The sequence below is a fragment of the Sparassis crispa genome, assembly GCF_003851025.1.
Source record: "Sparassis crispa DNA, contig_000004F, whole genome shotgun sequence".
Lineage (NCBI taxonomy): Eukaryota > Fungi > Basidiomycota > Agaricomycetes > Polyporales > Sparassidaceae > Sparassis > Sparassis crispa.
Genome location: NW_020939751.1, coordinates 3,004,889 through 3,031,010, shown reverse-complemented (window position 1 = coordinate 3,031,010; position 26,122 = coordinate 3,004,889). Strand labels below are relative to the sequence as shown.

The following is a 26,122-nucleotide window of genomic DNA, read 5'->3' as shown; positions in this document are numbered from 1 at the left end:
TGTGGAAGCAATGACACTCACGACGCCCTCTGTTAGAGCTGCCCGATTTTTTACAAACCATGGACAATTTTCCTCTGAAAGCTGTTCCCCGCCCGCCGTCTCCATTAGCCTGCAAGAGGGCGCGGTTTTCAAAACTCGAGCGCACCGAACCGTCTGTTGTGCGGCAGGTGTCTGCCGCACCATGGACACAAGTGTTGGTGCCCCATGGTCTCCATCTGCCGACACAAACAGCGACCGACTTCGCGACGATCCCAGACCTTGCGCCTCCCGCAGATGTAAGGATGACACCCGATCGACATGCATCGACCACACCGGTGTCAGCAAGCTTAGCCATTATGCCAATGGACAACTTCGCGCTTGCACAGGCATCGCTGCAAGCCTCGCTTGATGAGCTCGAAGCTGCCTCTCATGAAGTACGCATGGACGTCGTGAAGCGGAGTCAGAGTGACCGAGGGACCGGTGCCTCGTACGAACGGCATGTCAGGAACTACTTCTCCTGGTGGGCGACATTTCAACAGCAGGAGACAGCGAAAGCCCCTGGGCGTGTTGCCGTCCCTGCAGAGCTGATCACGGCTGTGAAGGCCGTCATGTTCATCCAATATGAAAGTACGTGCCCCAAGGTATGTTCCGTGCTTCTCATTTAGCTCTGCGGTCAAGCTGACTGTTCGCTTGGGTAGAGGAAACGCGGTGGTGCAGATGCACAAGACGGGACGACCATCGGGAAGTCGGGGATAGCGCAGGCCATATCGGCGCTCGAGAGCTATCGCAAGAACTGCGAGCACCTGTACAAGGACGTGCCTGATGCCAGGGTCAGCCTCCGCGCTGACCAGCGCATTCGCACAGTCGAAGATGCAGCCAAACACAATGAGCCTCTGAGAATTGAGAGAGCACAGGCCCTTAAGGCTGCAGGGACATCATTGGGTGGGTTGCTGTTCCTCACATTCCATGTGACCACGAGGAGGCTTACGAGTATGCTCAGATACATACAATGATGTCCAGCTAACAAACGCGGCCACAGGCTTCCTCGACATATCCTCCGGTGTTCGAAGGCTCACCACGCACATCAGAGATCGTGCCATGCTGCTCACATCGTCGAGCACGGCTTTCCGGGGAGACAACCTTCGCAGTCTGCTGTGGTCCGATCTTTCGGTCCGCCAGATCCCGATGTATGATATCCAGCTCGGTCATAAGGTCCCGGTGAGTCTTCTGATGAAACTGGTGTCCGCTGTGTACTGACACAACCTTCCTTCTTCCTTCAGGCCCTCGTTTTCATGGCAAATAATGGCAAGACAAACCAGAACGGACGAACCGATGAGTTCGGTGCTTTTCGCCATTGCCTCGTCGAACTGTGCAGCATTGGATTGATTGCGCTGCAGCTGTACAGCCACTTCCACATTCAGAACAACTCAGTTCCCAACTTCGGTGCAGATATCGCAGATCGGAATTTTGGGGAGTACGGTCGCCGGGATTGGTACCAGTATCATCTCTTTTATGCCTCACGTCCGGATGCACCAATGTTGTACGAAAGTGAGTCCCGATGATATCTCCGCGAGTTACACACGCTAAGGCACTGTCGCAGCCCATCGCAGCCGTGTCAATGCCCTTCACCTGCAACATGAGATCTCCATCACCAAGGTAACACACGCCGGCCGGTCTTTTGCAGCGCAGAACATGCACAGCCATGGGGTCTCCGCAAGTGACACCAAGGCTTTGGGTGGGTGGAGTGAGAGCGGATCCTTCCGTTCCTGCTACGATCGCGAACTGCCTATCGATGCATTTGTCGGATCAGCGATGTTCAACGCACGGCAACCAGGTACATATTTCATTCCTCGGGATGTGCTCGGTACATGACAACTGGCTCGTCGCAGTAAAAAGCCATACTGAACCTCATGTTCCAGACCCGCCCTTGTCGCTCAAGACTGCCATTTTCCCATGGCTCGAAGAACAAGAGCACACGATGCGAGCACGAGCCGAAGCTGAGGCTCTCGCGAAGGACATCGCCCTTGTCCAATTCTTCAGAGTCCTCTCCTGGTTCCACCATGTCCTGTTGCAGGACATGGCTGTTCTCTACTCGCGGAACCCTAACGCACTAGTATTCCAGTATCCACCCTTCAACACCACAATCTTCTGCACTTTCGCAGCTGAAGCGGACACTCATATTCGTGCCACTGAGGAGCAAAGCCGCCTTGCATTTCAGCACCTCCCCGAACGATTTGTTACCAGTGTCAAAGGCGTCGTGACGGGCCTCGAGCTGGCTCAGCAGCAAGATCATGAACTCAACGATGTGAGATGAAATGCACTGTCACAGGATGTAAGTCACTTGAAGACTCTGCTGGAAGAGGCCATGTCTGTGCCTCTCGGCCAGAACTGCAAACACTGATGTGAATCCCCTCCCTTCGCCCCTGCCATTGCGATGCGACATGACCCGCCTGACATCTATCATGTCCTGCAGTGGGTGGTAGCAGTGTTTCATCCGGCTCATTGATGCCGACTCCCGTTCCAGAGACCTGCAACTTCCCACGAACAGTTTCAGACAGGCGCAATCCTGCGCTTCCGCTGTCACCACCGATGCTGCCGCCGGTAGCATCATCGCCACTACCGCGACAAACATCACCGCAGGCGCCATCTCCGCTCTCGCCCACAATGCCCGGCATCTGTGCGGTTGAACGTCACGTCGTACCCGGGCCAAGTACACCACCTGTTTCCACATCACCGTCGATGGTCACCATCAATATCGTGACATCTCCGAACGTCATGCTCAGCGTTGCTTCGAGCTCGCACGATGCACCGACAGGAAGCTTGTCTTCTCATTGTGAGCTCCATGTGCCTTCCGGCGTGCATGTGCCTGCTGCAATGCCTCAACCCACAGCTTCGCTGGCGCCACGTCGTACGGCCGTAGCGCACGTAGTGCATGGCACCGCAGCACCAATGGCAACACCGTCGTCTTCCCTTGTGCCCCAGAATTCACCACTCACTCCTCAGGCTCTGAAGTGGGCTGCACTCGCAAGTAAGCATGGTGATGAGCGGCTTCGTCGACATGCACAGTGGGACTTCCATGGTGAGTGGCTGCCATACTATGAGTACCAACCGGTCTGCCAGATCACCGACATATGGACGGAATGGGCAGAGGGGATCGGAAATTATCTGCCGGTGCAGTTGCTGTGTGAAGAGTGGGGTGCGAAGTGGCGTCGGAATGTGCCGAAGTTGAAGACGGAGGCGAATCGTCGCATGAGCGTCGTCCAGCTTGTGGAGGCTCTACAGAAGAAACGGAACTGGCATCTCAACATCGCGCTGCACTTCCTGCATGAAAAGTATGAGCCTCATTACACTCCACACCAGTTCTGCGACTTCTTAAAGCATGATCATCGTGCGGGAGCTGAGTCTGTACTTGCAGCAGCAGCGTATTACCCGTAGGCTAATAATTATAGTAGTTGTGGCTGGCAAACATCAGTTTTACAGTGCACCGGTATGCAAGTACACAGATTTGATGTACAATGGCAGTTCAAAGGTTCGGGTGCGCGCCGCGCTTGCGGCATGTTACAGCAACAACAGCGGTTGCCGGATCGGGGCGGGCGTATACGCAGGAAGGCGGCGGCGGCGGCAGGGGGTGGCGCCGCGCCAGTGGCCGGAGTGACCGCCACGGATACACCGTGTACCAGCGCAGCTATCGGAGCACCCGGATTGGCCGCGGCCGGCGGCGTGGCCCGAAAAGGCGCCGCTTACGCGAGGTCACCCGCTTACGTGAGGTCACCGGCCGGTGGCCACCGGGGCTGTGGTACATAGATATCTCGTATTGCCGCAGCCCGAAGCGTCAGGGCGGGTCCATACTAGCAAGTTGCTTGTAAAGTCCATTTATTGCAGTCAGTCGCCAAACACATATTCGATCCAGAGTGTCCTGGAAAGCGGTATGGGGTATATCAGCCAACCTGAGAGTTCCTTTTTCCTTTTCTTGGAGCACAGAGGTGCGCGCGATTGACAAGGTCAGACCGAAGTGAGAGGGATGTTCATCCCTCTCTATTTTGTGGTGTTTATATCGTCCATCTTCTCGTCCGGAATGCAACTACACGGCCAAAAAGATCCAAAACTCCGCAATATTGCCGCCCCGTTGTGCAGGACCCACAAGCTACGCATATCTTGCTAGTGCACGCCAAACAGCGGAAAGCAAGCTACAGGATTTCCGAACGCGCTCCCGGCGGGAATATTAGACTCCCGCGCATCGAATGGAAGTCCGCTTGGGCACCGACGAGTGGCGACCAATGGCATCCGACTTGTCCAAATGCGGCGCCATTGTTGATGAGCCAATGGGAGGAGGTCGGGATTTCCTGCAGCGACAGAAGTGCCCTTTCCTCGACATTCCCCGTCGATGATGGATGGGAACAACATACAAGGCGTCACTTAACTCCGATGTAGTTATCATGTATCAGCGTGTGGACGGACTCCGAGCGACGTTGGGAAGAACCACCTTCAGCGAAAAAGGGCGAACACACTCACATCCAGATTTGCCTGACTCCTGTGCAGCACAATCGAGGCTAAGGTGCGAGCTAACGAGATGAATCGATGACTCACGAACTGTGCAGATGCACACATGATCTCGAGATTCGAAACGACTGGGGCGTGCAACTGCACCTGACACACCACGTTCGCGGTGCATGGGAGGCAGTGATATCACCGCTAGTGGGATGTCCTGACAGGGAAGCTTCAGTATTTACTTCCATAGAAGGACACCAAGGCGATTTTATCACAGCAGACTTTTGAAAGGGGATCGACATCGGTGTCATCCAGTGACGTTTACGGCCCGAAGAGTGCTCCTATACAGTCTCAGTAATTCGAGTATGTCAGTGCAACTTACGAGGATCTGGCGCGGTTACAATCGACATGACAGGAATACTCACAGGAACGAATGCAAGGAAAACCGAGACTTTCAGATGATCGATGAGCCGTGGATGACGGGAGATCGAGCTCCTGCAGTGGCGCAGCGCGAAAGATAGTGCAGTTTAAGGGAGCAGCGTGACCTACATATCAAGTCAGAGGACTCTACGGAGGTGAAATTGTGGAGGTACGTCGTTCCCATGTCTAATGGAACTGCGGTGGCAAGTGTGGTGGTGACCATATGCTAGCGGGCCAAGCATGATGGAAATATTGGCAGGATGTGACTGCGCACTGTCGGGAGTACGGTTGATTCGGAGGAACTGAGTTGTTCCGACAGGTCTATGCGCCAGTCGACCGTGTACATTCATCGGCTCTAGGTCGCTCAGTCAGACAGCTTTTCCTTACAGTACTCACAGACCACTATCGTGCCGTCTGACAGTCGTTAGAGTTCGCTGAGGTCCGCCTGCGGATGTCATGGTGGGGCTAGAACAGCCTATGGCGCGGTAAGTGGTAGGTTTGAGAGAGGATGTCTGATTAGTCTAGCCCTCGCAAAGCCTTTGGGAGACAGGTAGGTAGGGTTGAAAGCTGGTGAATGATAGTCTGATAGAGGGAGAGACCACGGCTCGAACCGGCGTGCCTAGGCATCGTCCAAGTGAACTTCGTCCAGGCCTTTCTCGAGCCGAACTCCATACGCTACTTCATCTCCATCTGCATCATGCCCCAATGCTCTGCCGCTGACAGGATAAATAGGAGTGTGTATCGTCCTCATCCTTCACCACTCCCTGCACTCACCTCCTTGTTGACAACAATTGTAGACTATAGACAAAAATGTCGTCGCCCAACTTCGTCATCCCAAAGACCCAGCACGCTGCCATCGTCGAGAGCACCGGCGCGCCTCTGAAGATCAAGAGCGATCACCCCGTCAAGCAGCCCGCAGACCTTCTCCCAGGAGAGTGTCTTGTCAGGCTCGACTGCAGCGGTGTCTGCCACACCGATCTCCACGCCGCAAAGGGCGACTGGCCGATCAAAGCCAAGCTCCCCCTCATCGGTGGACATGAGGTACGATCCGCTTGATATGCCCTACACGATGACCCACGTATCCATCTTCACCCACTGCTAGGGTGTTGGAATCGTCGTCGCCATCGGTGCGCACACTCAGGGTTCTCCCGTCAAGCTCGGCGAGCGGGTGGGCATCAAGTGGTTGGCGTACTCCTGCCTCGACTGCGAGATGTGCAGGAAGGGTCTTGAGCAAAGTAGGCGCCTTGCTTCGCTTCTCTCCCTCAGGCGGCTCTCCAACGCAATCTGATGCAATCTCACTCACTAGGCTGCTTGAACGGCCAATACAGCGGCTTCAGCGTCGACGGCACCTTCTCGCAATACGTCGTCTCCTGGGTCAGCCATGTTACCCCCATCCCCGAGAACCTCCCGAGCACCGAAGCCGCCTCCATCCTCTGCGCCGTACGTTTTGTTCTCATCTCGCAAATGGATCTGATCTCACGCGCCGATCGCAGGGCGTGACCGTCTACCGCGCGCTCAAGAACTCGAACACGCACATCGGCGACTGGGTCGTGCTCCCGGGCGCCGGCGGAGGCCTCGGGCATCTTGCGGTGCAATACGCGTCAGCGATGGGCCTGCGCGTCGTCGCGATCGACACCGGCGCGGAGAAGCGCGACCTGTGCCTGAAGCTCGGTGCGGAGGTGTTCATCGACTTTAGAGAGACGAAGGACCTCGTCAAGGACATCAAGGCTGCGACGGATGGGCTCGGCCCCCATGCCGCGGTCGTCACCGCCGCGACGAGCCAGGCGTACAAGCAGGCGATCGACTATCTTCGCATGGGCGGCACCCTTGTCGTCGTTGGCCTTCCCGCCAAAGCGTCGCTTGATGCGGATATTTTCTTCACGGTCACCAAGAGCATCAACATCGTCGGCTCCTATGTCGGGTGAGTGCCGCGGTCTCTTTTTCCGCCGTGTTGTTACTAATTTTGCCTCGTGCAGTAACCGCCAAGACGCGCGGGAGGCGCTCGACATCGCGTCTCGTGGTAAGGTCAAGTGCTTCTATGTGGTCAAGCCGTTGTCCGCTCTCGCGGAGTGCGTTATTTATTATTCCGATGCTCGTTTGTCGTGTACTGACGCCTGTTTCTTTTTAATTAGGACGTACGAAGGCTTGGAGCAGGGCACGGTCGTCGGCCGCGTGGTCTTGAACATGCAGAACTGAAAGCCTCGATGCACTGAGAATACCACGCCCTCGCGTGAATCAAGGGGAAGAAGATGGGATGATGTATTGACTGTGTACCAGTGTTAGAGTTCAAAATCAAAATGTTGTTGTATTATATACTAATCTGCCGGTGTTTGTCTTGTTCTTGCGGTCTGCTCGTGCGAAGCGATATACATAAGATCTGTGATCGGTTTGAATTCCGATGCAGTTTTGCTGGCGAGATGCGACTGCCCAGATGAGAGGGCTGATCACTGTTTGGTAACCGTGTAAATATTCAAGCAACATACGGTATACAGTATGTGGCACTGGATGGAACTACGTGTTTAAAATTCAGTGGTCAGAAAATTTAGCCATTGAATCTCCCGTTTCAGCGAAAAGTACATATGCGCATGCATCTTAAGGATGAAATGGTTTCCCAATAACTTCTCTAGCCTTTATCTTCAGGTCAGCAACAGTTTCTGCGGCGATCATACCACCATTGACCGCCTTATCTAGCACTGCCTCGATCCAATCTTGACAATTCCATACACCATCAGGCATCAAGACTTCTTCGGTCTGCGCAATCGCCTCTAATGACTTCCTTTCGCTGAGAGTCATGGTCTTGATGAAGAATTTCCTCGACTCTGGAGTAGGTCCTCCCGCAGACGTTGTAATCGGACCCCAATTCGTGAGATGATTGGCGTAACCATCCCCCAACCTTTCCTGTACGATTTGCAGTAGGCGACGGCGCATGACACCGTCTGTGCTCCTGGAGATATTCCAGAAGATAGCCCAATGGTTATCTTTGGGCACAGGTCGATGTAGGAAGGTGCTCGGAGGTGTCACTACCAGATGAACATCGGCTGGTACATCTAGATCCTTGAATTCGTTGATATGGTCAACGCTAGGAGGTGGATGCATGCCTGGCACTATTCCCATATTGGGCAATGCGCTATGCATCTGGTGCAAGGTGACGATCAAGCTGAATGCGCGGATGTTGCATACTAGATTAAACTCACGTTGAAGATATGACTCAGGAAGACGAAGATATAAACGCCGGGGGGCCAGATTCACTGGTAAACTTCACACGGTGGCACTAGTGTATTTCTGTGTAGTTTCATGAGAGTGAGTAGGATCGTTCGTTATTATTAGTGTCACCAACGCCGCTCCACTTACTGACTCGTCTGAGTCTTCAATTTCGCCCTGATGCACAGAATTTAGATCTGGGGTGGCATTCCTCAGGTTAAAGCACAGCACAAAGCGCACACTGGGTGATGGTGATGGTGGTGATGTAGATAGATAGTCGGATAGCCGGAAGTGTTCACAGGTGTGGCGTAGCATACGCCACAACGTCACGTATCGATCAAATCTCGATCGACATCGTGCTGTCTCTATAGTACCACTTACAGCAAGCTGAGGGTTCAAGACAGTCCATGTTCGCCTAAATATTTGCACTACTTGGATAGGCTACGCAAGTCCCTGATACTCGTTTTGGCGTTCCTTTTGTGAGTTGGCGATAATCGTTTCCGTCCGAGCCGCTACGGTCATGGTCATTCGGTACCTTGAAGTTTTGTTCTGGCTCCGAAACTACGGATCATTGTACGAACAACCTTCGGTAGGCGGCAGCAGTGCTAGCATATTTGTGGTAAACACTTGGTGCTACCCCCGACGATGACTCGACGGTACTACTAGTATTGACTTGCGAGCTGTAAAAACATACCATCATCATAGCTTGTTAGAGTCTGTAGTTTGAATGCAGCTTGAAAGACCCACAAACTTGAAGCAAGCAGTTTACTGTGCGCGCGTGTCGTTATCATCACGGTTGGCCCATTTTGCGCATGTCTGGACTAGCGCCGACGTTCAACGTTCAACTCTCACCCCCATTCTACACCTCCTTCGGCTGGCGGGCGTTCATATCGTCGATGCATGCGCAAATAATCGCTCTGGTGCAAGTCTCATCCTAAACGAAGCCGAGTACTTACGGAAACCAACTTGTAATGTCCAACGATGCGTACCATTGCTCCTTCGTCCTCCTCGCCGACTTCGACATCGACCGTGGCGCGCTACTCACGTACCAGTTTCCCCAACCACTCGGAACAGATGAAGGGTGTGTTCATTCTGTTCTGACGCGCAAGCTCACGCTGAGTCGCATGGTGGAGCCTCCTCGCGAACTTGATGTTGCCAGATGGCGCCGAGAAGCAGCCTGAAGACTGGACCATATTCTTCCTCAACCAGACGCCATTCAACACTATAGCACCCGTCCTTGCTCTGGAGTCACCAGGCGCGAGTGATGGATATGAGCAGAGCGAGAAACCAGAGTTATTGTACGTGTTGAACCTGGTGAGGACCAAGCTGGATAAGACAGCACGCAGGTATGTCCATTCTTTGTGCTCTATGTATCGCGTTTTCGAAGGCTCTCAGAGGTGCGGTGGTGAAGGCAATGGCGATTTGTACGCGGCATCCATTCGTCCAGATATTCAAGGTAGGTGTTGTGTCTACTGACGAGCCAAGCTCTCTAAAATCTTCTCCAGCCCGTCCTCGTCATGGCGCTGGACGATTACTTCGCCAACCCGTCGCAAGACTGTCTCGCCCGTCTCTTCGACGCGATCAATTCCATGGACATCTCAATGGCACCCGTCCTGACGCGCTACGAGAAGCTCATCATGCGCGCTTCCGAGCGGAAGGACGTCTTCCTCGACAAGTTCGACGACTTCTTGCAGGGCCTCCTCGGAGACCCTGGCACCGCGACGCAGCAGTCGACCAACCTGGCTGCAACCTCTCGGCAGACGCACCGTGCGAGCAACTCCGTAGAATCGCAGTCTAGCTTCGAAGAGGGCATCCTGATGCGGCGGCGGGAGGAGCGGAGGGAGGCCAGCCGTCCGCCACCCTCGCAGCCCTCGCCCTCAGACGCGTCGTTCTCCCTCGACGGCAGTGCGGTGTGGGTTGGGGATGAGAGCGGGTTGGAGCAAGTTGGACCGGGGGGCGCTGTCGCAGGCGCGGGCGCGAGCAGCAGCAGCGTCGCTAGCAGCGTGCCATTCCGCGGTAGGAGATCCACCGACGCGTCTTCAGTCTCTGCATCCTCGAACGGCGTGCACGGCAGACGAGATGATCCGACACCGGGGCCGGGCACGTCCAGTCTCGCTATGGCGGTGATGAAGGACTCGCATTTCTTTCCCGGCATAATCGACTACGGTGAGCACCACTTGCCCATCAAGCTGCCACTGGCGACGTTTCCGGAGGAAGTTGGTGACGTGCGTACAGCACTCATCTCTGCGAGCTCCGAAACTGACGATCAGGCTTTATACAGTACTCCATCATCGAGCTTATCACGACGTTCTCACCGCTCCAGGCGACCCTCAGTGGCCCTCTCCATCCTCATTTACATACAAACGGGGCACTCACTCCTCCGGTCATCGTGCTGTTTAATGCCCTGCTTACTGGTAAACGTATCATCTTCTTGGGCCATCATAAACCTGCCCACTTGGTATCAAACTTCGTTCTTTCCGCGTGTGCCCTCGGATCCGGCTGTGGAGCCATCTTGCGAGGGTTTATCAGGCGTGCGTTTCCATATGCGAATTTAACAAACCGTGAGGAATGGGAATCTATGTGAGTTGTTTCACGAGAGTCACGAAGTTTGCTCACACTCGTTGGAAAATGTAGCCCGGGGTTCATTGCCGGAGTGACGAACCCGATCTTTGAAGCGTCGGGCTCATGGGACCTTCTATGTGATATTGGCACCAAGCGCATGGTTGTTTCCAAAGACATCAACATCTATCACCCGACATCGGTGCCTCCTAGTCAGGGCCCGCTCATCATCCGCACCGGCACTCTTCGGGCGGAGGGATCCGTGGGCAGCGAAGAAGACGTCGTTCGGATTCCAGGGAGGGATTCGACCTCTACACAGAGGAGCGACCTCGCTGCCAAGGCAGATCATCCGGACAACCAATTCATAGACGATGTACGCCTCTTTGGTTCTGCGTTCATAGTCGCTCCTCAGGCCGGCTAAGGACTGACCTTGTCATCTTGTCAGCTGCTTTCCCTCATCAGCTCCCACTACGGAGAGCCCCTCGTACAGGCACGCTTCACGGAATATCTGGTCCGCTTTATCAAGCTTGCCTCCCGGTACGAAGAGGACATCACAGGCACAACTACAATTGGATACCCGAACGTGACGTATACGGAGAAGGCAGGTGAACGACGGCTAGGAAGCGGCATCACCTTCCCGGACGACTCTACCAGCCCCAGAGAAATCGCGCTGAGCGCGAGCAGGATCGAGGCGTGGAGGCGGACGGAGAGCTACAGGCTCTACCAGATAGTCAGTGGACCTACCGCTCCAGTGATGCTTTGAAGACCCATTTCAGTTATAGGATGTGAGGAGGAGCATGACTACGAACCCAATACATGGTTTCGACGTGTCGTATCAGTTGTTGCGACTTCGACATGCGAAGAGGATGCCAGATGGCGAAGCTGAACTGATCATGCGAACCCTCTCAGAAAATTTGCAAACCTATGATCAAGTCACCGAGGTGCGTAACCTGGTCTATTGGATTACTGTGCTACAAATTCACATAATGGAATTGTCAGCTTCTAGCCCATCTTCCGCCCCACCAGAATGGCCTGCTTCCGCTCAGCTTCGGACTGTTCCACCAGCAGGAGGCGGTGCGAGATTACACTGTTAACATCTTCAACGAACTGCGTTCGCACTCGGTCAGTTCACAATCCCAGGCATGTTCGGGAACGTGTTTACTTACACTCCACTGCGCAGATCGGAGTACAGTTCCTTCAGGCCCTGAACCACTTCCAGCGATTCGCCTATGTCAGACAAGCACACGCCAAGGAGGCACGGCTCGTCCGCGACCAGAACACGCTCCCTATTCCGCCAGCGTCGTACATGTCGCGCACACCGTCGAACCGCAGCAACTCCAGCATAGGTGGAGGATAAAAGTATTATATGTATATTGTGTTCTTCCTGTGCTACCTCGGGTTCTGCATGACGATGCTTAGTTCGTCTCATATCAACGATAATGTTGCTCTGAGTACATAGGCAACAATATATAGGCAAGGTAGAGTCGTAAACTGGATTATAGAGATATACAGAACCAAGAGCTAGGTGGTCAGATCGTGCGAGCCTATTGGAAAATCATACAATGTCGTCCGACTGCTTGACAGCCCCACGCCTTGAACGCCGCATCCTTCGGGTCTGCCACCAGGGCAAGCGTGGCTTCCTGGGGAAAGCAAGATCTCTCCGGCGTTGTACCATCCGCTTCAGTGCACGTTTTAGGCTCGCAGAAAGCCTATTCCATAGCCCCTCCTCCGGCGGTCCCGTACGCCAATCCATACACACCACAACAAGCGTAAGCCCAACAATGATCGTCAGGACGATCGCTGCTGAGACACTTGTGGCGGGACTCGTATCGTGGAAGCATACCCAAGACATGGTCACGTAGAAAAACAGCATACTGAACAGATGATCGTTAGTTGAGATACATGCGCGCGTAGTGCTTAGATGTACCCCCATAGGAACATTGCGCCGGGGAGGCTAAACGTGATTGCAAGTAACTCCAGCCCCATTATCTTTTGACTTCGCCCTGACAAGTAGGTGGCCTGCGTGGTCTTAATATCTTCGGAAGAATCACGAGAGACAAATCTGACTCACGGCTTCAGTCGCAGTGCCGTGCGCATTGGATCGATGCTGCCTTGATAGGATGATGCACATAATAATGTTGCCTAAGCTGAGGAAAGTAGACAGGTAGCTCGTTATCTGAGCGACTGATCGTGAAGGCCGCCCTGTATCCTCGCTTTGAATGGCCAAGAAGCCGACGTTGGCAGTCAATAGCACTGTCGCCTGTACGAGAGAGTACCTCGTCAAAAGTGCGACAAACGGGTAAAGCGATACACAACATACAGGAAGGATCGCGCTCTCCCAGTCCTTTTGCAAACTCGACACGAAAATATTCCATGGCTGGTAATGAGCAGTTTCCTCGACCCAGACCTTTTCAAGCTCCTCAATATACAGATCTGGCGTGTAGAACAGCAGCGGCGACAGCATCAAAAAGATGTAGGAGTGTGGTTCATCGGAGCCTTCATACACGGAGCGGTCACGATCTAGACGAGCATACTGTTGCCCGTGGTAATTCATGAATCTTGCTGAAGCTTTATGTTATTCAGTAATGTGTAGCCGTACGATATCGATAGCTGTAACAAGCTCACCTAAAACATACATCATTTTGGCTGCTCCAAATTTCAATTAATGTTCATGCACTGTGAATATAATCAGAGCGCTCACTCAAGGAACAGAAGGAGCCCGGTCGTTGCCCAGCTGCAAATGCAAACATTGAACACCTGACATTGATGTAGAGAAGTACCTTACGTCTACTGTGCTTGAAAGTCGCTAAATGAATACGCATATCATCCGCACCGTACGGAGCGGTTGACGTCTCGGACGTATGGGCATCTGCAAAAAACTGAATCTACTAGATGAGGGTAGGTGATACAAGATCACACTCATACCAGTTGTCTGATGGATCATCAAGTCTTCGAGCTCATCCAAGAGCTCTTTCGTGATATCGCGGTCATTTGGAAATAGTCCCGCATGCAGCCTACGTGAGCGTGTCAGTCTTGAAATAAGAAGCTAGTTGAATTCATCAATAATGCTTGCAAATGTCTACTCAGAAAACTGGCTAACCTAGTGGACTTAATCACCAGTATTGGGCTTCTTGCGCATGTTCTAAGACAAGTACGTTTCCATCTCAAACAAACTTGACGGGGTAACAGACCACTCACTTAGATGGGACTCGTCGAAGACAGGCCGTGAGCCTCGACTGAGCAATACGACGTCGACCTCATGCAGCCAGAAGATGGTTCGGTCGGCCTCACGGACGAGGTAGTACGACCGATGCAGTCCGTTCTCATCCTTATAGACATCGAGCACAATCTCTGTACCATCTGGAACATCGTCTCTCTGCTGAAGGTCGTGACATATCTGTCGTCCCAATGTTTCAATACTTTCGAAGGTCGTGCGATCGTGGATCCACGCATCAGTGTACAGACGCTGTTGAATCTCATGCAGGCACATTCATTAACTCTCAACACACTGAAACTTACCTGGGCGTTGTTGCGGAAGTATCGGCAGCCTTCTGGATGTTCACAAGTAGTCCATCCCGGTGGTAATGCGGGACTAGGAGAAAGTATTGAGGTCAGGCTGACTCTGACAGGCAGTGGCTGACTTACTATGCGAAAGTTGTCTTCACAGGCGGAATCGTTTGGATTTCTTCAGGACGGCTCTGTGGTCTACCAGAAAACGAGTTAGCGTTCATAACGCATGTTAGACTGACATCACATGCATGCAGTGTCTTTGGCAGTATCTGCGCTCCATCACATCCTCCGGCGACACGGGCTCATAATCTGTGCCTGCAATAGTGTTGTCTCCAGCTCCGTATCGTACGGCGCCGTCATGGATAGGTAATGCGACATGATGAGAAGGGGTGGCAGCGTTCGCGAGTGGATGTGCGCTAGGTTCGTCGGGAGTCGCGCAAAGGCTGGGGGTATGTCCTGGGTTAGCCGTTTCAGAGACGTGTGTCGAGGCGGTGGCGTCCAATACTGTGGCTTCAGACGAGGAATATGAAGGTGAAGATGCACGGCTGCGTAGAGTATTGCTGTCGTCGAGCTCAATGCGTTCAACCATTCCGCTGGATCCTATACTCCCTCCGAGTGACCTCGATTTGAGATGAGTTCGAGCGGCCTGTAAGCAGTCCATAGTAGCGATGAACGGAGAGGGAATAAGATGGGAGCAAGGTTAAGGAGGGGCGCACAGCCTTCCCAGAAAACTGAACACATTGAGGTCGGAATCCAGTGTATTAGGATGCAACACGAGGCATTCATTGGTCGTAGACGTAGACGCTGCAGATAAGCTATGTTCGACCAGCTCAGAAAATAGGACAAAAGAGAGTAATCGTGACTGCGATAGACAACCTCTTTAGTAATAGTACCCTGAGCCCTTCGCAACATTTTGCTACCGTATCCAGCAACATATGGCGGGTGGCTCAAAGCTGGAAGAAATGAGCCATCGATGTTCCCAGGAACAGCATCAAGGTCGTGTAGTCACATGCTCACCAACAGAAGCGCTGCCAAGAGGTCATGCTTGACGCGGATCGTGCAAGTCGTTGCAGACACTCTCGTAGATGCACGCACCTCTCACTACAGACGTTGACAACCATAGGGTCAGGCCTCACAAATACATCCAAGGAAGGAAACGCTCGGTAGAAGATAAGAACAACAGATTTTTCCGGCTGTACAAAAGGTTCGCAGCGAATAAGTGCACGTAGACTGTCTATGCAAAGGCATGGACGTAGCCCGTCTAGAAAGTCAGATCCAGCTATGACCGTGGCGCGGGCAGACCAGAAGACGGGGCACCGATCTCCGTGAGCTGTGAAAGAGGGTCGAGCTTTCCCTTGAACTCGGGCAGGAAAGCGGCATCCGTATACGGACAGCGAACGGAAGGGGAACCCTTGTAGATGGGAGTGAAGCTCGCTGCGCAAATCTCAAATTCTGTGAATTCGTCGTAGGAGATCTCCACTGCGTTTCTCGGGTTGCGGTCACCAGCGGCAATGCGTTGTCGTGCCTAGTTTTGATCATGTTCAGAAAAGACCCTGTAGCAATCATGCAATAAATACCTACCTGCGCAATAATCTTGGGATCCGGGCTGAGTTCAAGGAGTCGCCTGGCAAACCTCGCTGCTGTGACGTGATTGTTGGCTTTCGCGAAGACACTAATGGCACTGCGCAAAGCAATCTGCATGTGTGGAGGCTGGAGTTGACAATGTGTGAAGTACGCCGCCAACTCAAGACTGCGTCGGACATTGTCAGGCTCTTCTTGTGCTACGCGCCTCCGCTCGAGTTCAAGCGTGACACCGAGGAGATATTCCCGGGAAGACGTAACCGCATCACGCCACTGTCAAGAAGGTCAACTTCTACTGAATGGTGAGAGTAGTTATAATGCAGGAGCCTTACCTCCTTCGCTTCGGCATCTGAAGATACAGCCACCAGTAGGAGGGCCCGCAGAGCGGAGCGGAATACTGCCTGAGCTTCTAGTAGCTTGTTACCCGAGACAGCTCGGAAGCCTTCTGACAACTCTGCACGGATAGACTGCAGCGACCGCACAGCGATAGGTAAGACACGACTTGGTGATGCTTCCTCGGGGTTGCGTCGCAGGTGTAATTGCAGTGGCGGTAGCGACGCAAGCGGAGAGTAATACGCATGTGATGACCGATATATCGAGAGGAATAGAGGCTTGAGAAGAGTAAAGTTGACGACTCCGAATTGGCGATTCAGTAGCTGGGAAAACGTCAATAAGACTCAGGCGAATACTGAACACACTAACCTGCATGGCCGTTTCGAACGATCCAGCGCCGACGTGATCTGCAGCGAATGGTGAATTGCGCGTCCAGAGCTCTGTCTCACTAACGCCAGGTGCAGCACCCGCTCCAAGGTCAGCATCCTCTTCAGGGATCTCTTCTTCCTTTTCCACTTCTTCATGAGCTTCCTCGCCATCAGCATCCAGATCCCAAGCGCCTTCTTCAGCCTCGATCTCTTCTTGTGCCTCTTCCTCCCGCGCCCACTCATCCAGCGCGGACGACGCGGCAGCACCAGCAGTGTCGTACCCATTGACATACGGAACATCTCCTCCCGACTCCAAGTTCCCGTTGGCGAGTGCGCGGTCGAAGAAGCTTTCTCCTGTCGAGATAGAAGGCCAGTTGAGATCCACAATTGGAGTAATCACTGGTGGGGGTTTCAAGGCGGACAGGCCGAATGAAGGCACGTCGTCCACATCCGTTTCGTCCAGACCAGCAGCCCCCAGGATCTCCAGTGCAACGTCGTCTAAGCCATTTGTCTTCGCCGTCAGGTATGCCAACGGATCTGTATACGGAGCATTATTAAAGGGCGAAATTGGAATAGCTTCACGAACACTCACGAAGTCCAACGTCCCTCAGAACAGAAATTCTCCCGAGCACATCACCAGCATACAACGCATTGTGGAATCTCGACATCGGATCGCCCCGTGCGTCAGCGATCTTCTGCATTTTCGACAACTTGTCTATGCTGCCGGTGGCTAGATACAGGAACGATAGCCGGTCGAAGTTCTTCGTCTGTTGATACGCCTTCTCCACGACCTGATAGCATCTCGTTAGAGATAGTCAGTGAGAATACACAACTGCAGACCTTGTGATTCCCTTGCTTTAGCGCTTGCTGTGCCAAACGTTCCCAACACTCAGGTCGGTCGATAGCACGAGCCATTTCCAAAGCGACATCAAGATTGCCGCATTCGATAGCCAGATCGAATCGCGTATTTTTGTCTTGGACAAAGTGCAAGGCAATCTATCAACAAGGTACTGTGAGCAGGTCTCGATAGATGGTGACACAAATCGGCCACGCACCTCCGGGAAGCCCTTTTGCTGGAGATATGCGATGATACTCTGGCCCAAGAGATTAGACGTGCGAATAATGTATAACATTTCCTCCTGGTTGTTCCGCAGTAACGCGAGTTTGAAGCGGTACTCTGTAGGGTCGATAGTGATAGTGCGAGGGCGGGCAGAGCGGTCCAGGCAATATACGGTTTTACCCTTCACTCGGGTCAGGTATACAGGGTTGTCCAGGGTACATATCACGCCATGGTCACTGGATATTAAGTATGAATCAAACGTCCGGAAGACCTCACGAAGCGCAACTCACCCTTGTGCAAGGCAGTACTTGATATGATTCAAGGTCGAATAGATGAATACACCAGAATCATCCCAAGCTCCCGACTTGATGCGAATCGTCTCATGGATGAGGGTATGCTGGGAGAAGTTCTTGTTGGCAATCGTGATCGCTGTAAGCAACCATCAAGGTGCGCATATAGAATAAGAACTAACACATATGTCCACATACTATGTTTGCTTAACAGCGCAACCAGTGATCCATCAGCACTCCACACAACATACTTCACCGGGGGTGTTGTTATCTCGGCAAGACTCTTCTGTTGCTGAATATCGTACAGCACAACAGAGGTAGGAGAACTGAGTATGATGCTGGCGGTTCCTCCGTAGAAGATCTCGTTGGTCTGAACAGGCGCCTTGATGGTCTTCACGACGGAATTGGAAATGTCACGCACTTCAATGAGCTACACGAGTAGAGACGTGAATTACCAAAGGCAATGCACAAAGAGGCTTCATCCAAGTTTGAAAACGAACCTGAGAAGTCTTGTTCAGCACCGCAAACCTATTACGCGCAACGAAGATTGCAGCATGTCCTGGGCCTCTCTTTCCGTCAGTCGAAGAGTCCTTCACCTCTCCTACAGCGTCCTTCGGGAGTGATGTCAACTCGAACAGGCCATTGTCGGATGATATCGTCAGGACCACTGCACGCTCAGCAGGGTTGTAACTCAACGTCCTAGGAGGAACATATGGGCTCCCGAATTTTCGCACGCTAAGCAAACCAATATCCGATCCCGTGTTGAGATCGTATGCTCTGACGTACTTGTCGCGCACGTAGAATAAGGTATCTTGGTGCATCGCGAAGGCCGGTCGCTCACGCTCCAATTTGAAGACAATCAAACCATTGTCGTGACCTAGACTGCAATGAGACACAATTCTGTATCCATAACGCGAGACCTACCAGCTGCGAACAAATTTAGTTCGGGATGCGCAGCCAAGACCCAGAACCGGTCATTCTCTCTTCTGAAAGTCTGCACTGCGGATCGTTTGGTCAGATCCCAGACACGCACGGTTTTGTCCTCTCCACATGAGACAATCAGCTCATGTTTTGGGTGGAAAAGAGCGGTCGACACGTTATTGAAATGACCTCTGCACGCATCTACCTCCCATGCTTTGGTGTCACTCATCCTCCATATCTTGATTTGCCGGTCGTCCGCAGCAGATACGATGAGCGGGAGGGTGGGGTGGAAGGCAGCATAATTCACTCCACGGTCATGACCTTCCAATACGTACTTGACCGTCGAGAAATTGTCAAAGGTATCGAATGTGCCAGGCGCAGAATTCGGCGTGTTCTTGCGAAGACCGGAGATATCCCAGACGCGTACAGTCTGATCTTGCGAGGCTGAGACGATGAGGTCCTCTTTAGGATGGAACTGGGCGGACATGACGTAGTGCGAATGGCCGGTAAGGATGGCTATGCAGTTACGAGATGTGCTGTTCCAGATCCGAATTGTTTGATCATCCGAACATGAAAGCTGCTCCGAAGATGCGTTGAATTTAGGCTGGGAACCGTCACAGGGGTACTCACGATCCAGGGCATTTCATGGTGAAACTGAACTGTGCGGACATAATCGAGATGCCCATGCAGAGTGAATAGGCAACGCCTACTCTGAGGTCGAATGTCTGCAACAAGTGAGGAAGGCTATAAATGGTGCACAGCAAGGCCCGCTCACCCCAGACTTTAATTTTGTAGTCATCCCCACCGGTCACCAAGAGCGCACGACTAGGGTGGATAGCAACTCCTCGTACCGGACCTTTACTACAATCAACGGGTTGCACATGTGAAAGTCACGTCACCGAAGTCGCGTACCTTCATGCTCCTCAAACCTGTCTACCAGCACACCCATACGATAGTTCCACAGCTGTACACTTCCATTATGCAGCGACGCAGCGAGCAACGGCTGAGTGGGGTGGAATGCAAGTCCTGGGGAGAACCTTAACCAGAGTCTATCTTTTCCTCCTGGTCTGCATACCTTTGACACGGTTGCTCTTGGACTCGAATTTTGTCAACATGACCGACATCTTGGCGAAGGAGATTACAGCCTCCTTGAAGGAGGAGAGACTGTACTTGTAATACGGTTAAGGTGCCTGCCCGTAGCGACCGTCGCGGCTGCGTAGAAAGGAGAAAATGGAGATGCGCGCTGCGTTCACCGGCAGCAGACGAGGCCCAAGTTGAGGGTCGACGTGGAAATCTCAGATGTACAGCACAGGTCTGGAATTGCCACGTTTGGCTTCTGTGGATTTCCCTTACATTTACGTCGTCTACAGCTGACAGAAGGCTGTCAGAGTGTAACATTTTCCGAGCCTGAGTAGGTTGTCAAAAATAGCGTCCAAAGTAATTTGCCAGGCACAAGACATTCAGGTCCTGCATCCATCCGATCTCGAACATATCCAAACCCGCGTTCAAGCGGTGCGAAGAATCCTTATCCTCGCAATTTTCAAGGGTGATTTCTTAGGAGTATGGCGAAGAAGAAAGCCGGAAAAGACACGTCTAAAGCTGCAGCGAAGGCTGCAAAGAAGGCGAAAGCGGCTCAGAAAGTCGAGAAAAAAGAGAAGAAGAAAGCCCCGAAATCAAAGGACGAAGAAGATGACGATCAGGACCTGGAGGGGATCCTCGATCAGGTGAATGCCATGTTTATACTGCATCCCTGCTAGGATTGACGTGAAATGACCCTCAGTAGATGCGTAGAGAATGGGAGGAGGCTCACAGAGTTACAGAAGAATTGGTTGAAGGGCCACCAAGCATGCGCGCAAATGCCACGCTTACTCCCTGTCCAAACGGTAATCATCTGTGGTGTATTGGGGGAGAGTTCTTTAGTGACGACGGAAAAGCGGTAAATATTACATATCGCGAATTTTCGATCTTCCAATTGACTGAGCTTTGCATAGCACTTTTACAACGATGTATTTAGATATTCTCCTGAAAAGGTGTGTACCATGTGTACTACTCGATGCGATGCCCTTCTGCTCACTCCAATCTCACCAAGGACGAATGGCGGAAATTCGTGTCGCCAACATGCCCCGGGCCGCGTTCAGCTCACGCTGTCGTAGGATCCCCCGCTGGCGGCGGAAAGCTCTTCTTGTTTGGTCAGTTGGATCCTTCATATTACATGCCATCTTAATGCAAACCGGGAGTACAGGTGGTGAATTCTCGTCGCTATATCAGAATACATTCCACCACTACCGCGACTTCTGGTGTTTTGACATAACTACCCACACGTGGGAGCGCATAGACACCAAAGTACGTCCCAGCGCGCGGTCCGGGCATCGGTGCGTATCTTATCCTCTTGTTGCAGTAATGCGATGTGGTCGAGGTATTAATACTACAGTAATCCGCAGTATGGCAATGTGGAAGAACTACGTTGTACTGTTCGGCGGATTCTACGATCCAGGACTCAGAAGTCAGTGAAACAACGATTCATGTGGGATGATTACTGATACGCAGCGTGAATTTCGTGCAGCAAATTACTTGAATGATCTCTGGCTATTTGATGCGCAGGAGTACAAATGGCGACAAGTGGAGTTCAGGGATGCAGAACGGAAACCCTCGTAAGCGCAGACCCCGCATCTGCTGTTGGCTTCAAGGTTGTAATAACACACTTCTGTAGCCCACGCAGTGGCTTCTCCTTTCTATCCACTGCGGACGGAATTCTCTTGCATGGTCAGTACATCGTTTCTCCCAGCTTTGCGTACCTGTACTTGTCCTTGACTTCCTATTCCTATCGCTATCACCGCGGTCGTGCTGAGAGCTGGATGTGATCGTTGTTGCAGGTGGCTACTGCAAAGAATACTCCAAGGGAAAACGACCTATTGGGGTTATGTTGGACGATACCTGGTTCTTGCGGTCAGTTACTTTCCACGTCACTTCTCCATACCATAAATATGCGTGCTGATCTCAGCATCATATACAGTATGACACTAGCAACAGAGACAGAGGGGAAAGCTCCGGCAGAGCCACTGTCTATGAAATGGGAACGCCGGAAAAGACCATCAGCCGCCTTTGCCCCGTCACTCCGTTCTGGATGCACAATGGCTCTCTGGTCCACCAAGAATACAGGCATATTATTCGGTGGTGTGACGGACGAGGATACTAGCGAGGAAACACTAGATAGTGTCTTCCACAATGATCTGTAAGCTCGATGCTCTTGTGAGTTGAGTGATTTTGTTTTGACTAAGCTACGTTTACTGTCTCCGCGGCTACCAGGTTTGGGTATCAGATAGCCGGGAACGGACGGTGGATTTCAATGATGCTCAAAAAAACCAAAAAGAAGGGGGTCGGCGGTCCCAAGAAGCAAAAGCCTGCTGCTGTACCTGCCAGGCCCATTGAGGAACGGTACGAACCAGCTGACTTTGAATTCGAGGAGCATAGTGAAGAAGTACGTCACTCGCTGAATCGATACCTTGCACTTTATGAATGCGAGCTATCTCAGGATGACAAGCGAAAAGCGTCGACCGAACAGGCAAATGCTACAGTCGACATCACTCCAGGTCCTGAGATGGATCCCGATGATCCTAATCTCACGACACCCTTGCCTCGCTATAACGCCATGTTGGCTGTCCTGCGCAACACACTCTACATGTAGGCTGACCTTAAGCCCGCTCCCAGAGATTATGATACTGATGTTCCATGCCAGTTATGGAGGTATCTTCGAGCGTGGGTCCCGAGAATATACCCTTGATGACTTTTATGCACTCCAATTGGATAAACTCGACTGTTACACATGCCTAAAACCAAGTGGCATTCTAATCTCAGCGGAAGGCGACGACGAGAGCAGTGATGATGATGAAGACGACGAAGACGATGAAAACGACGAAGGCGAGGATGATGAGGAAGATGAGGCTGAAGCGGAGACAGAAGAACAACGTAAAGGGACTGAGACACTGCAGAGTCCCGAAGGCGACAGGATCACTGTCATTGAGGAAGCAGAAGCTCTAGAGATCGGTGCAGCAGAGAAGGTAACTCCCTCCATGAAACACACTCGGACGACTGATAGGCATTCTACTTAGGACGCGCTTCGTTCACAAGCCACGGCATTCATGGGCGTAGCAAAAGATACGAAGCGGTCTGCGGAGGATATCATCAGCACCCCACTTCCAGGAGAAATACTAGCAATGTTCTATGCCCGTTCACGTATGTCTGGTTTTATTCGAATATCCTATGCTCTTCTTCATGATATTTCCAGGAGAGTACTGGGCACAGAAGGCGCACGAGTCCAGTGACAATCGGGGTAAGATGCTTCGTAGAGATGGATTTGTGCTGGCCGGGGAGCGGTATGGTGTGTTTTTCATATGACCACATGGCGTGATTAGCATGCTCATACTGTCCGGATCGCAGCGGTGTACAAGCCAGTACTTACTGAGGTCGAAAAGATCCTGGCCGAAGCTGGACTCGACGAGGAAGAAATGAAGAGAGGAGCCGCTGCTGGTCCATCTGGACCTAGCGAACAGAGTCGAAACCGTCGTTAATCTCCCTACATGATTAGGATGTGGACATTCAACGTTATGTATCCTCCTCGTAGATGGAGACAGACTAGACCCCAATCTCATCTAGCCATTGCTCGATTTTTGCCTGGCCTTCTCGTCCGTCGATAGCTCCTGTATCTTTCACCATTAGCCTGTCGACGTTGGGATCTCTCCAGAGCCGATTGTGTTCCAATCGCTTCATCTCTCCTTGTGCGTACAGTATACCGCAAGGGAACTTCGGCTCGAAGTCAAACTCTCTTAAAGAAGAAGGCAGTAGAGCAGATGGTACAGCTTCATTGGAAACTGGAGGGGAGATGAGCAGAAGACCGGACGCGGGATAGGATGAGATGTAGGTTTGAGCGATGAGTGAGCCGAAGGAGCGTGCAAAGATAACCGGGGGAAAGGGTATTGCACACAGTCGAATGTGAGATGAAAGCTCTGTAAATCTTCATCAGCTCTTTATTCGCCCAAAGTTCTGACTGCTGTATAATGCTTGAACGGAGAACTGAGACTCCGAGAGTCTATCAGGACCGTTATCCTCAAGACGTTCTAACACTTAACTCTTGGAGCACAGCGCACAGATCACGCACTCACCGGTCCCAAAATAATGCATCAAAGTGTCTGCATTGGATTGCCTATCCTTCGGTGGAGCTAAATCTACCTCCAGGCAAGTGAAGCCACGCTCCGCAAGCATGGAGGCAAATTCGGTCATTCTTCCATTATCCGAGCGTAAATACTTAAGCTTGATCCCTTGAGATTTCTCCGGGTATCTACTTACCCACTTGATGAGGCGGCGTCCCATCTGCTTGCCGACACGAATACCAGCGGAGTCGGCACTTCTCGGGGCGCAGAGGATGGGGGACTCCGTAGGAGGTATGAAGTTGATATCGACGACGAAGTTGAACATCTCAGTAAGCGGAGAGGAGACATCGCATACCGGAAAACTGCTCTCCGTTGTGCTAAAGTCGAACGAATCATCGCACTAAAAGTTGGTGCAGCATGCAACACCATGACGGGCGAAGTCAGAGCGGCAAACTCCGAGCCGCGCTATTCGTTCGAGGACGACCAGTCGAGGTCTTGAAGATTAGTTGGTGCCGCCTCACATACGTGACTTGGCGAATGACGAAGCCGAACGCGCAAAAGGGGAGCGCCAATGAAGGGAACCGCTGGGAATAGGAAGCGAGCGGTGGAAGAAGAGCATCACAATGAGATTAGTGGCAGGTGTTTGGTAGTGTAGAGCTCGAAAGGGATGTCATCGCTGGCGCAAAGCTCGTCGCCTAATCGAGATGGTGGTGGTTGCGGTTCAAGCGCGCGCTTTCGGGTGAGTTGTCTGCGAGGCTAGTGGCACGCTCGTTGGCGAGCTATTTAGTTTGCGGCGCGCCGTCCGACTCTGGGGCAAAGTTAGGGCCGCCTACGGCTAGGCGCTCTTCTCTGTCGCGATTGTGACACCTACCATAGCCCACATGCGTCGCAAGATGCTCATTCGACTGTATTGACCTCCGAGGTGCAAGCAATGGGAATGAAAATTAACGTGTCATGATTGTAGGCAGTGTAGAAGACATCAAGCAATCAATTCAGGCGTAACACTCTCTGTAGTTCACGATGTACCGCTCCGCTTCCAGCTCAAGCGCATACATCGGAAAAACAGCGGTCATGATCCTATTCCAACGACCTTTTCGACACTGAGGAAGAAAAGTCCCTTTTGTGAGTTCCCTGGTAGATGATGGTCATTTTATACGGCACCGCGTCAAGACAGAGATACGCACCAGTATTCAGGCATCCATGCACATGCTTCCCAGTCGATAATGCCTGTGATTTTCCAGCTGGCATCCACCAGGACGTTGTGTGGTCCCAGGTCGTTGCGTGTGAGACACACACGATGGGTGCGTGAATGGGCCCGCTGAACAACGTCGTGGACTACCTCGGTCTTCTCTTCAGGAACAACCAATCGTCTCGTACGTGCCATCAGTTCGTGGTGGAAGGCAGCAACTGACTCCCAAGGCCCGACTGGCGGAGAACCAAAAGCAACCCGTTCGCAGTGAACCGGGCCATTGTCCCATCCGCAAACGGCGTCCGACGGAGGAGGAAGTGCTCGAAGTGGCGCTAAGATTCGAGAGAGCTGCGCACTTAAGAGGCCTTCTACCTCTGGTGTGATATCGACGTACACCTCGCTCAGTGGCTGGCCAGTCAGGCGAGACATAACAAGGAACGTATTCCTTCCGAAAGTGAAATTGTCGACAACGACTGGAACCGGTAGGGAAGTGTGAGCCCCAACGTAACGGAGGACTTGACCTTCGCTAAGGCGGATGAGCGAGCTTGCTTTGACATACATGCCTCCAGGTATGCGCTGGGCAGCGCTTTCGCGTGGCCATTGACGAACCCCGACATGCATCAGGTACGTCCACAGCTTGGCACGGAAACGCACAGGCAAGAAGGAGACCATGAGCGACATAATGCGATATACGATTGAGAGGGTCATGATGCAGTACGCTAACCGCTAAAATAACGCAATAAGACATCAGTTGCATGCAGTAATGCAACTAGCACACTCACTTATCTCGACGCGAGACGTTGCCTCGTACAGCAAGAGGTGGGCAATACTAGAATTTCCGACACGGACCGTCCTCTCACTTTGAAGAGACCCCGAAAACCGGGGATACATATAATATTGGTTCGTTCTATTACAGTTTCCAAAAATGGAAAGGTCCGATCGTCACCTCGAACTGAAAAGCCTTGCAACTCTGACTTACTCTGGACGTCATCTTGGGTCACAAAATTCAGGCTGCAAACCTGTCTTCGTGCATAAATAGGTTTCATCTTTTTGGATTTGATTACAGTCGCAGATTG

At 52.3% G+C, this 26,122-nt stretch overlaps 11 protein-coding genes across 11 annotated transcripts; 6 read left to right on the top strand and 5 right to left on the bottom strand.

Moving 5' to 3' along the window:
- Nucleotides 1-59: 59 nt before the first annotated feature.
- Nucleotides 60-2,293, top strand: SCP_0510440 (hypothetical protein; the record flags this gene model as incomplete). The annotated part of the gene is made up of 6 exons (XM_027759097.1): nt 60-620; nt 678-921; nt 980-1,197; nt 1,260-1,527; nt 1,580-1,813; nt 1,899-2,293. 6 exons carry the CDS (start codon nt 60-62, stop codon nt 2,291-2,293), a joined length of 1,920 nt encoding a protein of 639 aa, XP_027614898.1.
- Nucleotides 2,294-2,484: 191 nt separating this feature from the next.
- Nucleotides 2,485-3,414, top strand: SCP_0510430 (hypothetical protein; the record flags this gene model as incomplete). Its single annotated transcript, XM_027759096.1, has 1 exon — nt 2,485-3,414. The coding sequence occupies one exon, from the start codon at nt 2,485-2,487 to the stop codon at nt 3,412-3,414; it is 930 nt and encodes a 309-aa protein (XP_027614897.1).
- A 2,283-nt stretch (nt 3,415-5,697) lies between these two features.
- SCP_0510420 (Alcohol dehydrogenase 1) lies at nt 5,698-7,083 on the top strand (the record flags this gene model as incomplete). The annotated part of the gene is made up of 6 exons (XM_027759095.1): nt 5,698-5,928; nt 5,990-6,122; nt 6,194-6,327; nt 6,381-6,808; nt 6,864-6,956; nt 7,020-7,083. The coding sequence occupies 6 exons, from the start codon at nt 5,698-5,700 to the stop codon at nt 7,081-7,083; spliced, it is 1,083 nt and encodes a 360-aa protein (XP_027614896.1).
- A 396-nt stretch (nt 7,084-7,479) lies between these two features.
- Nucleotides 7,480-8,001, bottom strand: SCP_0510410 (hypothetical protein; the record flags this gene model as incomplete). The annotated part of the gene is made up of 1 exon (XM_027759094.1): nt 7,480-8,001. The coding sequence occupies one exon, from the start codon at nt 7,999-8,001 to the stop codon at nt 7,480-7,482; it is 522 nt and encodes a 173-aa protein (XP_027614895.1).
- A 1,058-nt stretch (nt 8,002-9,059) lies between these two features.
- SCP_0510400 (Protein mesA) lies at nt 9,060-12,004 on the top strand (the record flags this gene model as incomplete). Its single annotated transcript, XM_027759093.1, has 10 exons — nt 9,060-9,169; nt 9,222-9,434; nt 9,484-9,544; nt 9,594-10,313; nt 10,370-10,668; nt 10,723-11,020; nt 11,093-11,377; nt 11,430-11,588; nt 11,647-11,769; nt 11,828-12,004. The coding sequence occupies 10 exons, from the start codon at nt 9,060-9,062 to the stop codon at nt 12,002-12,004; spliced, it is 2,445 nt and encodes an 814-aa protein (XP_027614894.1).
- A 198-nt stretch (nt 12,005-12,202) lies between these two features.
- On the bottom strand, nt 12,203-14,746 carry SCP_0510390 (hypothetical protein; the record flags this gene model as incomplete). Its single annotated transcript, XM_027759092.1, has 13 exons — nt 12,203-12,521; nt 12,575-12,666; nt 12,719-12,907; nt 12,968-13,215; nt 13,273-13,293; nt 13,349-13,381; nt 13,433-13,516; nt 13,573-13,661; nt 13,765-13,789; nt 13,846-14,113; nt 14,167-14,239; nt 14,293-14,352; nt 14,406-14,746. 13 exons carry the CDS (start codon nt 14,744-14,746, stop codon nt 12,203-12,205), a joined length of 1,842 nt encoding a protein of 613 aa, XP_027614893.1.
- Nucleotides 14,747-15,436: 690 nt separating this feature from the next.
- On the bottom strand, nt 15,437-19,834 carry SCP_0510380 (Putative coatomer subunit; the record flags this gene model as incomplete). The annotated part of the gene is made up of 15 exons (XM_027759091.1): nt 15,437-15,682; nt 15,739-16,011; nt 16,071-16,394; nt 16,441-16,976; nt 17,032-17,230; nt 17,280-17,435; nt 17,495-17,735; nt 17,790-17,928; nt 17,988-18,219; nt 18,290-18,666; nt 18,714-19,287; nt 19,341-19,435; nt 19,486-19,566; nt 19,623-19,736; nt 19,786-19,834. 15 exons carry the CDS (start codon nt 19,832-19,834, stop codon nt 15,437-15,439), a joined length of 3,636 nt encoding a protein of 1,211 aa, XP_027614892.1.
- A 438-nt stretch (nt 19,835-20,272) lies between these two features.
- On the top strand, nt 20,273-20,493 carry SCP_0510370 (hypothetical protein; the record flags this gene model as incomplete). Its single annotated transcript, XM_027759090.1, has 2 exons — nt 20,273-20,434; nt 20,491-20,493. The coding sequence occupies 2 exons, from the start codon at nt 20,273-20,275 to the stop codon at nt 20,491-20,493; spliced, it is 165 nt and encodes a 54-aa protein (XP_027614891.1).
- Nucleotides 20,494-20,556: 63 nt separating this feature from the next.
- On the top strand, nt 20,557-23,278 carry SCP_0510360 (Kelch repeat-containing protein; the record flags this gene model as incomplete). The annotated part of the gene is made up of 15 exons (XM_027759089.1): nt 20,557-20,646; nt 20,702-20,740; nt 20,800-20,899; nt 20,953-21,082; nt 21,152-21,213; nt 21,274-21,361; nt 21,421-21,473; nt 21,584-21,656; nt 21,724-21,942; nt 22,017-22,188; nt 22,243-22,391; nt 22,447-22,768; nt 22,820-22,943; nt 22,996-23,088; nt 23,148-23,278. 15 exons carry the CDS (start codon nt 20,557-20,559, stop codon nt 23,276-23,278), a joined length of 1,845 nt encoding a protein of 614 aa, XP_027614890.1.
- A 64-nt stretch (nt 23,279-23,342) lies between these two features.
- Nucleotides 23,343-24,182, bottom strand: SCP_0510350 (hypothetical protein; the record flags this gene model as incomplete). Its single annotated transcript, XM_027759088.1, has 2 exons — nt 23,343-23,713; nt 23,870-24,182. 2 exons carry the CDS (start codon nt 24,180-24,182, stop codon nt 23,343-23,345), a joined length of 684 nt encoding a protein of 227 aa, XP_027614889.1.
- Nucleotides 24,183-24,849: 667 nt separating this feature from the next.
- Nucleotides 24,850-25,754, bottom strand: SCP_0510340 (kinase-like protein; the record flags this gene model as incomplete). Its single annotated transcript, XM_027759087.1, has 2 exons — nt 24,850-24,988; nt 25,042-25,754. The coding sequence occupies 2 exons, from the start codon at nt 25,752-25,754 to the stop codon at nt 24,850-24,852; spliced, it is 852 nt and encodes a 283-aa protein (XP_027614888.1).
- Nucleotides 25,755-26,122: the final 368 nt, after the last annotated feature.